This window comes from Leuresthes tenuis, unplaced genomic scaffold (assembly GCF_036924035.1).
Source record: "Leuresthes tenuis unplaced genomic scaffold, fLeuTen1.0.hap1 SCAF_3, whole genome shotgun sequence".
NCBI lineage: Eukaryota > Metazoa > Chordata > Actinopteri > Atheriniformes > Atherinopsidae > Leuresthes > Leuresthes tenuis.
The window spans coordinates 8,639,763-8,652,488 of record NW_027325357.1 but is presented as its reverse complement, the minus strand read 5'-3'; the positions used below and the strand labels follow the sequence as shown (position 1 = coordinate 8,652,488).

Genomic DNA, 12,726 nt, shown 5'->3' with positions numbered 1-12,726 from the left:
AGGTCCACATTTTCATGGTCCTTATACTTCCTGCTTGAAAAATGAAAAAGAGATGGAACTTTTAACGAATGTGGACAATTCCGTGAAACGGACAAGAATCTGCTGGATGTGGAATGTAATTATTGTCCATTGTCTCCATGTCCTGAATCAAGCTTTACTTGTAAAATGTTTTAAAATGTGTTTAGGTTTGTGTCCAACTATGAAACACAGCAGCAAAAGGATCCTGTCGATGTTGCTGCTGCTGTGGAGGCTTTGTTCCCTCTGAGTCGCACCAGATTAGATTGATTACTGTTGGCACGCACAATTTATTTGACTTCATTGTCCTCCCACTCTGTTGTTAGCGCTTGTGTCAGAGATGTGCATATTCTGCATGTGTGCATGTTGTGTATATTAAGTGCAGCTACATTTTTGCCCTCTTATGTAGTGTTGAACGAGTTGTGATACCTTTATTGACAAGACTGTATATGTCCTGGACAGATGCGATTTGCATTCACGTGTGTGTGTTTCTGCATGTGAATGTGATGTAATTAATGACAGATTTTTACTGAACTTTCTGATTTTGCTCAATATTTTGTCACTGTGCATGAGTGCGATTGTTTGCATGCATGCATCTTATGATTACGTCTGTGTGTGAATGTGTTTATTTGCGTGTTTCTCTCATGTTTGTGCACATGCAGGGAAGTAACGTGATGGAGGACCTAGATCTCAGAGACATGGGCATCACTGATCCAGGACACAGAAAGAAAATCCTCCATGCAGCACGTAGCTTGCCCAAGGTACTTGGTATCATAACTTCTGCCCAACACAGAGAGAGATAGATGCAAATACTTTCACAAAGGAAGCTGATAAGCCAATAATGGATAATTAAAGGAGTAGAAATGTTTTTACTCAGGATAGATGTGACTGATTAGTGCTGAAATGGCAACTCTCTGCACATTAACACAGTAAACACTTTAAATCACAGTTTGAGGTGTAAACAAATCAAAGTGCATGATTGTAGTCATGTTGCTTTGATTAAAAAAGGAGCCAATCATTGCATAATTTACTTATGCTTTTAACTTTACAAAGTGCATTCAATTATATTACATCTTTAAGATAAGACTCACACCTTCTGCAAATTGAGTTTATAAAGACTAGTTTAATTCTGGCCATTTGTTGTAGCTGAGCAAAGAGTGGCGCGGATCAGGAAAACATTGCTTTTTATTGGAGTGATGTTGAAAGTACAATTGGCATGCTAACCTCTCTGTGAGGCTAACCTGAGGTACAGGAGGGAATGCTAACATCAGCCTGCTAACGTTCTAAAAAACATTACAAGCTTAGTTTAACTTGTAATTGTTTGCTACACAAAGCCGTTAGCCTTTAGTATAGAAGGTTTTCTTGCTTACAAATATTAGTGCGCGTGTGCAGATCCCGTGGGGTAGAAATGTTGCTATTGGCTGTCGCAAGATTGTTGTTATAAATGTCTTTGTTAAACTTACATTTTACATTTTCATCGTTTGTTTGCCCAGTAATGAAATAAGTCAACCATAAAATGTTGGGTTTGTGTTTCTGCTCTTCTCTTTTGACAATCCATCAGCATGGTGGTAGCATTAGTTTCTCTGTGCTAAATAAGCACAAATATTCATCACATGGATACTTTACAATGTGTGACATTTAACAGAAATCCCAGCTTCTGTAAACATAATGTAGGAGACAGCTACCTTTGTCCGGGACAGTGGCTGGCAGTGGCTATATGATCAATAAATGTGTTATCAAATATGCTGAGAAATTACGAGAACAACAAATGGTGAAACATTTCCAAGTGAGTAATTGAAGGGCCTATTTTACATGCCTCAGTGTTCAAAAGAAAATGTGAATATCTGCAGATCCCTAGATGCATTAAATTATTATTTTTTCTGTTTTGCTGCAAGAGAAAGTGCAGTGTAATGACACACAATTAGAGTTTTGCATTTTTGAGGCATGGAGTGGGTATTGCAGAAGCTTTGCTGCCTTTGGGACTTAAGGAGCAGTCCGTCCTTTTACTGGCCTGAATAGATGAAATAGATGAAAAATCAGTAATATTCAAAAATTAGTTGTAGAATTAGTAGAACTGAAATTAAAATAGGAGAGAAGATAATGTCCCCTCATTTTTTTTAAGTTAAAATCATTGTTTACTTACATGCCTCTTTCTCTCTGTAGGTAAAAGCATTGGGCTGTGATGGCAGCACATCTCTTGCCTCTTGGCTGGATGGCCTTGGCCTGCATGAATATCTCCCCAACTTTCTTTCAAATGGCTACCGCACACTGGAGTGCGTTAAGAACCTGTGGGAGCTGGAGATTGTTAATGTAAGAATACACTGATTATTCACCCTGTTGATGGACTCAATGAATATGCATATTGATCAGCTTTCAGATCTTTGATGTTATGGACCATTTCTCATATACTGGTTGCTCAGTGACAAGGACACCTGGATTTGTGGCTTGGGTATGAAATTTAGAAGCTCTTGAAAATGCAGCGCTCAAATATATCGGAGAACTGCTCACTGATAGTAGAATTTGCATAAAACAGTTTCAAAATGAAAGAGTAATTAATAGATAACTGAGAGATAATGCAAATTTAGGAGGAAAGTGACTGATGACTAGAAAAGTCTTCATTTGGTTTAATGGAAATAGTGTAACATTTTATGATAATCAGTAATTACTGAGGACTAATCTATACGGGCTTGTGCAATGTTCAGTTTCAGCATGTGTGCAAACGCTGACGTTGTGTGTATTTCTAGCTACCTCATTAGGACCTTTTCTGGTATTATTGCTGAACTTGTTGCCAAAGCTGGTCCCCATGAAGCAGAACATCATTTGTAGGGTCCCCTTAAAGTTCGGGCTACGGTGTGAACTGAGATGAGGTGAAGGTTACAGTTTGGGTCGAATTGTCCACAATGAATACATTTCAGTGGACCAAAGGCTGACGCCAACTTATGCAGACGTCCAGTAAATGTGGGCACCAAACAAAACAGTTTGTGTACGTGTGTGTATTCAGAGGACAGCTGTGTTTTCCTGATGGGCTTCTACGCTAAATCTGAGGGTTTCAATGGAATTAATGGAATCTGGAAGCGTAAAGAAGTAAAAAAAAGAAAAGACAAACAACGATTATCCTGAGTTACAACGTACATTTTCTTTATTTTTATCAAAACGTTCTTTTTATTTTATTTTAATAACTTGAAACAATCAGAAACATGAAAATCTCTCTGGGGATGATCAATCAAGTCATTTTGTCAGTAAGAGTCCCAAATCAAACTAGTTAAGAAGTACTCTGCGATAGAAAAACTTTTTTTTTTGGTTTCACTTTGTTACACACCGTGGACTTTAATTATTTTTCAATATACTCGTTGAAATGACTCCAACAAGTTGTTTCTTAAAACAAAAATAAATAAAACCCACTTACTGTAACATCACATGGCACAAATAAGCCCCAAATAAGTTTGTACTGATGTTTCGATATCCTATTAAACAGTATTGATTCAGAATGGTTCGTTTGGAAGATAGTACCATGGCTATAACAGACAATCAGATTAAGAGGGCAGATCATCCAAGATGTTTGATGTGCAATCAAAGAGCAGTGTGGGAGCTGAGAATAAGTGTTTGTAGAATTAATATTGCTCATGTTTGTTTGTGGGCCTGGGCCATGCAGAGACAGTGGTGCTTAAGTAGCAGAAACAGCTGCAGTAGCAGCAGCAGCCAAGCACACTGCCAATGCAGCGTGTGAGGGATGGTGTCCAGCACACTGCGATGCAGAAAGATGGGGGTGTGAGTGTGCGGGGCACATTACTTTCAGTGTGCAGAGTAGCAGAACTGCCTCTGAGCATCTTGGCAGAGCTCACTTTGCCCATTACATTTCCTACATCCTCTTCAGCATATTACAGCAAATGGCATCTGGCTTCAAGATGATCTATGAGCTCGGTTACAGTCTCACACAGTCCCAGGGGTCTTTTTACAAACCCCATGCGTACTGGTCTCACTGGGATTTTGTAAACAGTGATAATGAAAACAACACAAGAAATCCAGCGTACAAACCAGTTGCCTCTTCTGTCTCTGGCTCACTGAACAATTAATTGAAGTCAGACAAAGAATTATATGAGCCTGCTCTGGAAAAGGTTTGTACCAGAAGCATAATTGCAAATGTAACATTGATCACTCGACATTCACCCTTACTGGATGAGCGTGAATGTTAATAACCAATTATGCAAATATCCAGTTTTAAGATAATAGGTTTTGACTCCATAAAATGAACCTATGCTTCGTCCTGTGAGGGTTTTAGACACATGAAGAGATACCACCTTTGAAAGTTGTTTAACAGGACAGAGATACTTAGGGTAGACATACTGAAGTGCTATGATACTGTAAATTACAAACATGTTTAAATAATGAAATGCATCCATCTTCTAAGTCGTTATTGTATATATTAAATATATATACAATGTACACATATATGTATGTTATTATCTTATAAGTCGGTATATGGTCTTCTCTGTCCAAAAACGGCTTGTAAATTATCGAGTGTCCCAAGAAGGACACAGTGATGTGCTTTAGGCTTATGGCAAAACAGATTGAGGCTGAATTATTGACGAAAGTCATTTCTGTTTGCCTGTGGATGCTTGCCAGAGGAGGATGCACGCCATCAAGTCTTTCAGTGTATTTTGGATGTATCTTTATTAGCTTTGTCTAGATAAATTCTTGTGTATGAGATATTGATGTGATGGTTCAGTGGAAGTATTCATCCTTTGCCCTCACATTGTCCTCTCTAGGTTATTAAGATTGGTCCTTTGGGCCACAGGAAGCGGATCATTGCATCTCTAGCAGAGAGGCCTTATGAAGAGGCTCCCTCCAAGTCCCGTCGCCTGTCCCCAATAATGGTAAGGAGAAAGGATGGTAGAAAAATATAAAGTTGACTTTCAGTACCTTGTCTTTGTTGTTACGAAATTGTTGATAGTACATTGATATCTGGTAAATTCACAAAAAAACAGAACGGAGACTACATCGGTGTCAGACCAGTGAGGTGCAGAAACATACCATCAATGCTAATTTGATTGGTACATTAGATATGCTTAATGTGCACAATTAGAAGAGGAGCTCTGCTGGTGCTCAGTATAACCTTTATATATTGTCACTTATGTTAATGTTCGTTTTGAAATTGGTTTGTATGTATCAGTACATTTCATCAGAGAGTAAAGAAAAAACACGGTAAGCTGTATTTCTGTGCCGACATGTTTTTGTGAGAAAACGAATCCTTCTCTTTCTGGAGATAAATGCCTAAATTTGGAATGAGATTCTTCGATATTATTATGTTCACAACAGTCAAATGCTCAGGGTTGATTTCCCAAGCAGATTAAACTGGGCTAAAAGGAATCAAGATTCTCCATGGAAGAGGCTCTTTTTGTCAAGGATTAAGCCTCGATAAAGATGAGGGAAATCAGCCGATGTAGACAATGCAGCCTAACCATTAATCTGCTCTGTGTGTGTGTGTGTGTGTGTGTCAGTTCCACGACCTTCTGTCCCAGAACACATCTCCCCTCAGTCAGATGGATCCCTACACCAGCCGCTCCATGGACACGCTCCTCCCCCTGCCTGAGTCAGACCGGAGGCGGAGAGGCATCGACCAGGACTGTAGCGTATCTCTGCGGTCTTATAACGAGAGGCCGCGCTCTGTAGTGAGTTCAGAATTATTCACTTGAGTCATTGCTCAGGACACCACCTGCTCTCTCTCTCATTTTCAGTGAATTAACAGCAAAAAAATAGCCTCATAGAGACATAACTGTTGTGTCCATGCGTCATTAAACTTACTGGTATAATTATATTAATAGAGTTGCTTAAACATAGTTCAACTGGTGTAAAACTCAAAGGAGTATTAAGTTTGGATGAGGAATGGTGTATATTCTAAATATTCATCACCAGAATAATGAAGTGTTTTGATTAATCGAGTATTCAATTTGATGGTTTGACCAAAAGTTACATTTTTGTCTGGTATTTTGTTAAACTTGTCCACATTAATTCTATAGATTTCATGAGTAATATGTGACAAAGTAGCTGTAAATTTGCAATCAGTTACACTTAGGCCTATTCAAGACACTTTTAAGTTCAGAAAGCTGACAATCCCTCAGGGCTGGTATATTTGGTTTAATTTATTCGAGTTTCATTATATCAAAACATGGAGAATATATCCAAAAGAACAGAATGAACTGTTCCAAGTGTTGGCATAACTTACACCAAAAACATAAATAACTTAATTTATGACTTTTGTACTTGCATAGAATCATTTGTTTGGATTAAAATGGTGTATGGTGGTATTAAAACATGGTGGTATTGAATTATTGTCCTGCCCCACAGCTGTTTATAAACTTTATTGACTGCCGCAAATTAATTTCAGCCTCCCTGAATTTCTTGGGTTATTCTGTGAGAGTAAATCAAGAATAATTCAGTGATCAAATTTTAAGCCTTTGCTAAAGGTCAAACCACAGAAACAGTTATGTTGGCATGCCTGGTTTCTGACTCACTGAGGCCAAAGAGAAAATGCAGAGGAGCTTCCATGAATGAGGACGATATTGCACTGCTCAGGAAGCCTGACTTGTTAAATCAATGCTTTTTCCTACAACCTTGTTATTACATTTAACTCTGACAAGTGATTTATGAAAGAGTCGAGCACATCCTACAGACCTAAAGGCCCAACGTTACTGAATATTTATAAGCCTTCAAGCATATCAAAAACGACTTCCTCTAAAGTGCTGACCACACATACCTCAACTGTTCTCACTAATGTACAACAGTAAGAAGTCTTTTAACTCACCAGCTTGATTGAGACACACAAATTTGGATTTGAGTTTAAACAGGCTACAAGACTGCTTACAAAGTAGAGCAAAAAACTACAGCGTCTTCCCACTAGACCTGAACAGTACAGAGTGAGATGTACATTAGATGTGTGAAAAAGGCTTATAGCTGAAGGGATTGGCAGGTTCTCTGCTACCAGAGAGAATTTCATTGGTATTATATCATTTGTATTGCCTTCTCCAACCTCTGATAATATGTTTCTGCAGGACAGACACAGCGAGCGACACAAAGAGTCTCGTTTAAACCTCCGGCCACCGAGCCACTCTGCCATGTACGCCACAGTGTCCGCCTGGCATCACCAGCCTGAGAAGCTCATCCTGGAATCCTGCGGGTACGAGGCAACAGTAAGTCACCTTTACAATCTTCAGCACACAGGCAGAAATAGTGTCTCGGTAAACAAAATTAATATAAATATGACAACGTTAAGCATCTCTGTTGTTAAACAGAAGCCAGGATTTTTTAAATGAATGACTGCAACTTGTGTTTCTTTACAGCGATGTAAATTTGACTTATGATGCGTCAATATTGGGGACGAAATAGTGTCCTTAATTGTGTTTTGATTCTCCCTCATAGTATCTAGGATCAATGATAATCAGGGATCTACGAGGAATCGAGTCCACCCAAGATGCCTGTGCTAAAATTAGAGTAAGTACTTCTGAAGATCTTTTTTTTTTTGCCTTTTTTCCCCTTCATATTTTATTTGCTCTGACCTTTAAAGAAAAAAATGGAAATTGCTTGGTTGATAATAGCAATCAATACATTTTCATACAATATTGGTCAGAAAATAAAAGAGAGAAAAAGGACTAACCTGCCGAATATGCAGCTGACAACCATCCTTGTCATATTAAAACTGATGGTACACACATCGTTGAATTAAATTTTTTCAATTTAATCATTTAATTTAGTAAATCAATTTCTGTGTCTGTTCCAGAAATCAAAGGATTCAAAAAAGGGTCCAGTTGTCATACTTTCCATTACCTATAGAGGGGTCAAGTTCATTGATGCAGCCACAAAGGTACTGTAAGAGTATTTTTCTGTGTGTTTGTGCTTATTGATCTGTCCAACTCAAACACTGCAGTTGACTGTTCATTCGTGGTTGTTTCCGGTCAGCGCTCACTTCACTCCTGTTTTTCTTTTAGACTATAGTTGCCGAACATGAGATCAGGAACATCTCATGTGCCGCCCAGGACCCAGATGACCTTTGTACGTTTGCATACATCACCAAGGATCTGAAGAGTGGCCACCACTTCTGTCATGTCTTCAGCACCGTGGAAGTGGTAAGAAACAAAACTTTTTGTTAAAGCAACAGAAATCTGAACAATTTCAGGCAGCCGTTTGTAAATCTTTTGTGAAAATGAATGTTCCTTGTGGGATTTAAGGCACCCTGCAGTTAAGCCTGCCTGCAATCATCCTGGGGACATTGTTTTCTTGATTGGCTCATCAGAGGGCTTGATTTGAGTCCCACTCCCACCATGTGGGATGAATCCATGTACAAGCACAGATTATGTTGTGATTTGTGTTAAAAAAGAACAATCTTTCATCTGTAGAAGATGGACCACTGTGGAGGGAACCTCCTTTCTAAAATGATTTATCAAGTTTACAGTGGCATTAACTATATGAATCTATTTTTTTTCTTTTTAAATACAGAAAATCTGTCCACTTATATTATTTATATTGCTTTGCATTGTGGGTGGTAGTGATACAACTGGACCCTACAGTGAGACTACAGTGAGGTATGACCTCTGTTTGGCCTCCGTTAAGATCTGAATGCAGCGTAACTGCTGAGCAAAGACTCAAGGGATTGTTGTGATGAAGTACTGATTCAGTTTTGTTGCGTTTGGGCTTTGGTTCTTATGTTTTTTGAGCTTAGAGTGGCTGAAATCTGTGTTGAATTTACCAAACAGTAACCAATCACAACTCAGGGCAAAAGGGGAACTGGAGCACTGGGCTAACACTGCGCAGACCATAATGAGCGGTATTATAATCGTGACAATCCAGCTCCATTATGTTGCTGATTCTGACTCGCTTTTGTAGTGACAAAGTTATCAAAAAGATCAGGTAAGATCCATCTAAACAGGTCTTTAGAAAGCTGTTTTTGCTCCTCATGTTTTACTGGAAAGCTGTAAAGACTCACTTTACTTTGCTTGCTGTGTTTTGTCTCAAATCTCCAACCTAACGCAGCACCACATGGCACTGAACTGATATCTTTACTGCTAGCTAGTAAAAGTGGTGACGTTATCTAAAGTGTGACTGTCGAGCTTGGTCACTGAACATCATCATCGAACCCAGAACGCATTAAGCATGTAAAGAGAGGCTTGAGGATTTTTAAAAAAATGTTTTTTTCTTTTAGGAGAAGGTTATTAGAGTATATTAAAGCCTAAATGTTATCAGTCTGAGTTTGTTTTACCTGAACTGTGTTGCTGAAAGTTACAGGACCACAATTTTTATTCGCTTCCTCTGAAACATAATATTATCATATTCAAACAAGAGCAAATGGATGACTAAACAAAGCAACTATCCAACAAATGTGAAGAGCAGATCTCCCATGTGCAATGAAATGCTTGTGTCAAGCATGCGTAAAGCTTGTTTAACTCCCAACAAATGTCACAGATTCAGGAGCTGTTAAAATATCTGTATGCAGTTAACCACACCATGAAGTCAAGCTACAGTAACATCAGGTGTTTAGTCAACTGTTTTTAGTTAAAATCAACTGTACACTGTTTTTTTTTGCTAATCTTACTTTACATTCAGTGTCAGTTAAGTTTTTTTTTTTAAAAATCAAACGCAGACACAGACCTACGAGATCATCTTAACCCTCGGACAAGCATTTGAAGTGGCTTATCAAATGGCAGTTCAGGCCAGGGCGAGACAGTATGTGCCCCCGTCATCTCTGGGCTCAGAGTTCATAGAAACCAAAACCAGCCGTCCAGTGTCTCAGTCATGGAGCAGCGTGCGAAGATCGGCGGTGAGTACCGACGTGTGCGCCTCTTTTGTTGTGAATGAATGTTGAATTTGCTCTCTGACTACAAGGTCCAGGGGTGGGTAGAAACATGCGTTTGTGCAGCCATCATTCAGAAAAGCTACACAGACCCGATGACCGACTTTTCTTCCACTGCTGAGCCCTCCCCCCCATGGGCGATGTGTGGCAGAAAGTGATGAGTCATCACTTCACAGCCAGCCTCATCTCACATACCCCACAGCTCTGAGAGTCCCTCTGGTCGGGGGAGATTTTCTCTGTGTGCATATGAGAAAAGTGATGAATGAAAGTTTTATTTGTTGCTCACAGAGAAGTGATTGATTTCCTCTGGGACTTTCATCAAGGCTCAGCACCCCCACACACACACATTTGGACTTGTGCTGCTTCCTCACCCCTGATTGAGAGTGTTCCTTAAATATTTACGTTGACCGTCAGCGACACATTGATGTATTAACCTCTGAGGCGTCATATGATAAGCGTTCACCGATCACTGTCACCAGAGCGCGAGCATGCTGCTTGACCGCACACTTATGCAGAGACACAAATCATTTTGTTTTACTGCCCCTAAAGACAATATGCAGAGTAATCACAGAGATGCATAATGAGCCTGTCTTGGTGTTTAAGTTGTAGATGAGGGGCGGACTGTTATCTGTCATCTGCAGTTTGTATTGATGCTCTTGTTGCTCCAAAATATATTAGGTTTAAACTGAAACTGGTATTTTTTGTACATTCTCCCCAAGGAGCTGTTTAATGTCTGTTAAGCCCTGTCCCACGCAATCCCAGTCAATATACTCATCAAGTTTTCTATTCTCACATGGCAGATATACCATAATGTCAAAGTTTCTCATTTACAACTGACGCTAGCTGATTTGATCTACTGTCGTCATCAATTAATGAAGCAAACATTAGTTCCCTGAGTGTCTGGCTTACCTTTTAATGCATTTAACTGAAGTGTTTTAAAGCTGTAAAGGAATCCTAAGTATGCTTTTGATTGCTGCATTTACAGTATTGTGAGAAAAGACTGCATGTCCCCTGCAAAAAGTCAGCCAACTTATCACCAAATGAAGCATGTGGCAGTCATGGAAATGAACACAGCCCATTTAATCCAAGTGTGTCAAGTATGATCTGGAAAGATCCCACATCACACCCTCACTTTTTGTTTTAAAATAATTAGAAAAGGCTTTTATGGTGATGTCTAATTAGTGGGTTTGCCAAATGCGATACTCACTTGAGTAAATTTGGCAGGAGTGTAAATGTAGATGGCCTAAAAGAGACAGAAAAGCTACAGAGATGCAAAACAGCTAAACTGTGTCACAAGATTACAAAACAATCATGACGTGGTACGACATGATCATAGAGAGCAGAGGTGCAAACGACCAAATCCGTGCAACAAAATGACCACAAAGAGATGTATAAGGGTCAAAATGAGACACAAATCTGACCAAAATGGGTAAAAAAAAACAAAAAACAGATGTTCCAAATATGTGCTGGAGCTGGAGACACATAATGACCACAGATGGTAGTTTGTCATTATTTTGTGTCTCTGTCTGTTCTCGGTAGGATGAGCGAAGGATTTTTCACACGTCTTTGCTCGCTGTTTCATAATCCTTCCACGTTAGCCATGCATGCAAAGAGTTGCTGCTTCTGATGACACAAATGAACAAACCATTTAATCAATTACACTCTGCTCCACCCCCCCCAAATTTCCATGTTTACTACAGCCACGTGCACACCACTTCAGCATGTGTCGAAATCCAAAGCACCACAGTCCTGCCATGCCCGGCTCTGATTGGACTGCCACTACTCAGAGGCAAAGTGTTGTGAGAGTCATTCACAGGAACTTGGATTTCTTCACTGTCCATTCAGTGCAATGAAATGCTTTGTCACGCCTCCTTTCTATTCTTTTTAACATGTCTTTGTTCTTGTCTTCTTGGTCCTCCTGCTTCCCAGGGTGCCCCTGTGCTCGAATGCCGCTGCTGTCACTGTCACACGTGTACTACCCACCGTCCTTCCTTCCTCCCGTTGCACTCTGTTAGCCCTGGAATCCAGGTCCTTCTCTTTCCTCTATTCAATCCTCAATCATCATACATCTGCTTACACACCAAATCCCTCCCTTACTTCTTTTTCTTGTTGTTGGGATGCTGCAGTGCACTTCTGTCTCTTTTTTCTTTTGGTTCTCAATATTTTAACCATAAACCTCCTCCTCATCCCTTTACTTTTCCATCTCTCATCTTCATTTACATTTTAGATTTTAAAAATGCATTTAGCTGAAGTTCTGTGGAAACACATCCAGGGAAGACAGGGTTTCTTGATGTGAATTACTATCTTTATAAAACTTGGCCAAATTGTGCCAGTGAGGGTTTAATCCATTGCTACAATAACGTGATAGTTGAAGTTGTCTCTGTTGGACGGTTTTTAAATGTTTCTCAGTTTTTGTGTATGCTGCATCAGTGTCATCCATGAGCAGGAAATGGTCCAATGACAAATGCTTACCTTGAGGTTTTTTTAGCCATTTAAAATTCACATGTAGCTCTAAGTAAGTTCATCAGCATATTGTATGAAAGAATGTGTCTCGACTGTCCATGCTACGCCAGTAGCCAGTGGTGTAGAGCACATGTTGCTTTGGAGCTACTAATCAGCCTATGTTTAACTCCCAGAGGGTGGTATCTTTGGTTTACTGCTGCGGGTTACAGAGACTCAGAGTATTTTCTGTCAGACATCATCCATTGTGTGGATTGAGCCCTCAGTGTCTGTGATTATAACATGATCACTGGACTGTACCTCTAATCCACATGCACATGTGTGAGCTGAGGACTTGTCAGTGTGGCACAATGGCCTCCACTGCCACACGTCTCACACCCTCCTCTCGTCCCTCCCCCCTCCTTCCCCCC

General features: G+C 39.8%; 1 protein-coding gene across 5 annotated transcripts in view; it reads left to right on the top strand.

Annotated features, from left to right (window-relative positions):
- The window catches only part of anks1ab (ankyrin repeat and sterile alpha motif domain containing 1Ab), a 41,639-nt gene that overhangs the window by 22,776 nt on the left and 6,137 nt on the right, over positions 1–12,726 (top strand). For 3 of the 5 annotated variants that reach the window (XR_011915172.1, XM_072381676.1, XM_072381677.1), the window contains exons 4-13: positions 678–776; positions 2,179–2,325; positions 4,782–4,889; positions 5,514–5,684; positions 7,065–7,202; positions 7,432–7,503; positions 7,790–7,873; positions 7,998–8,135; positions 9,647–9,823; positions 11,786–11,884. Coding sequence is in view for 4 of the 5 variants with exons in the window: in XM_072381676.1 (XP_072237777.1) it covers positions 678–776; positions 2,179–2,325; positions 4,782–4,889; positions 5,514–5,684; positions 7,065–7,202; positions 7,432–7,503; positions 7,790–7,873; positions 7,998–8,135; positions 9,647–9,823; positions 11,786–11,884 (1,233 nt within the window). In the remaining variant the exon portion in view is untranslated. Of the gene's footprint in view, positions 1–677; positions 777–2,178; positions 2,326–4,781; positions 4,890–5,513; positions 5,685–7,064; positions 7,203–7,431; positions 7,504–7,789; positions 7,874–7,997; positions 8,136–9,646; positions 9,824–11,785; positions 12,725–12,726 lie in introns of those variants that run through there. The other 2 variants (XM_072381675.1, XM_072381678.1) reach the window with 2 other exon arrangements.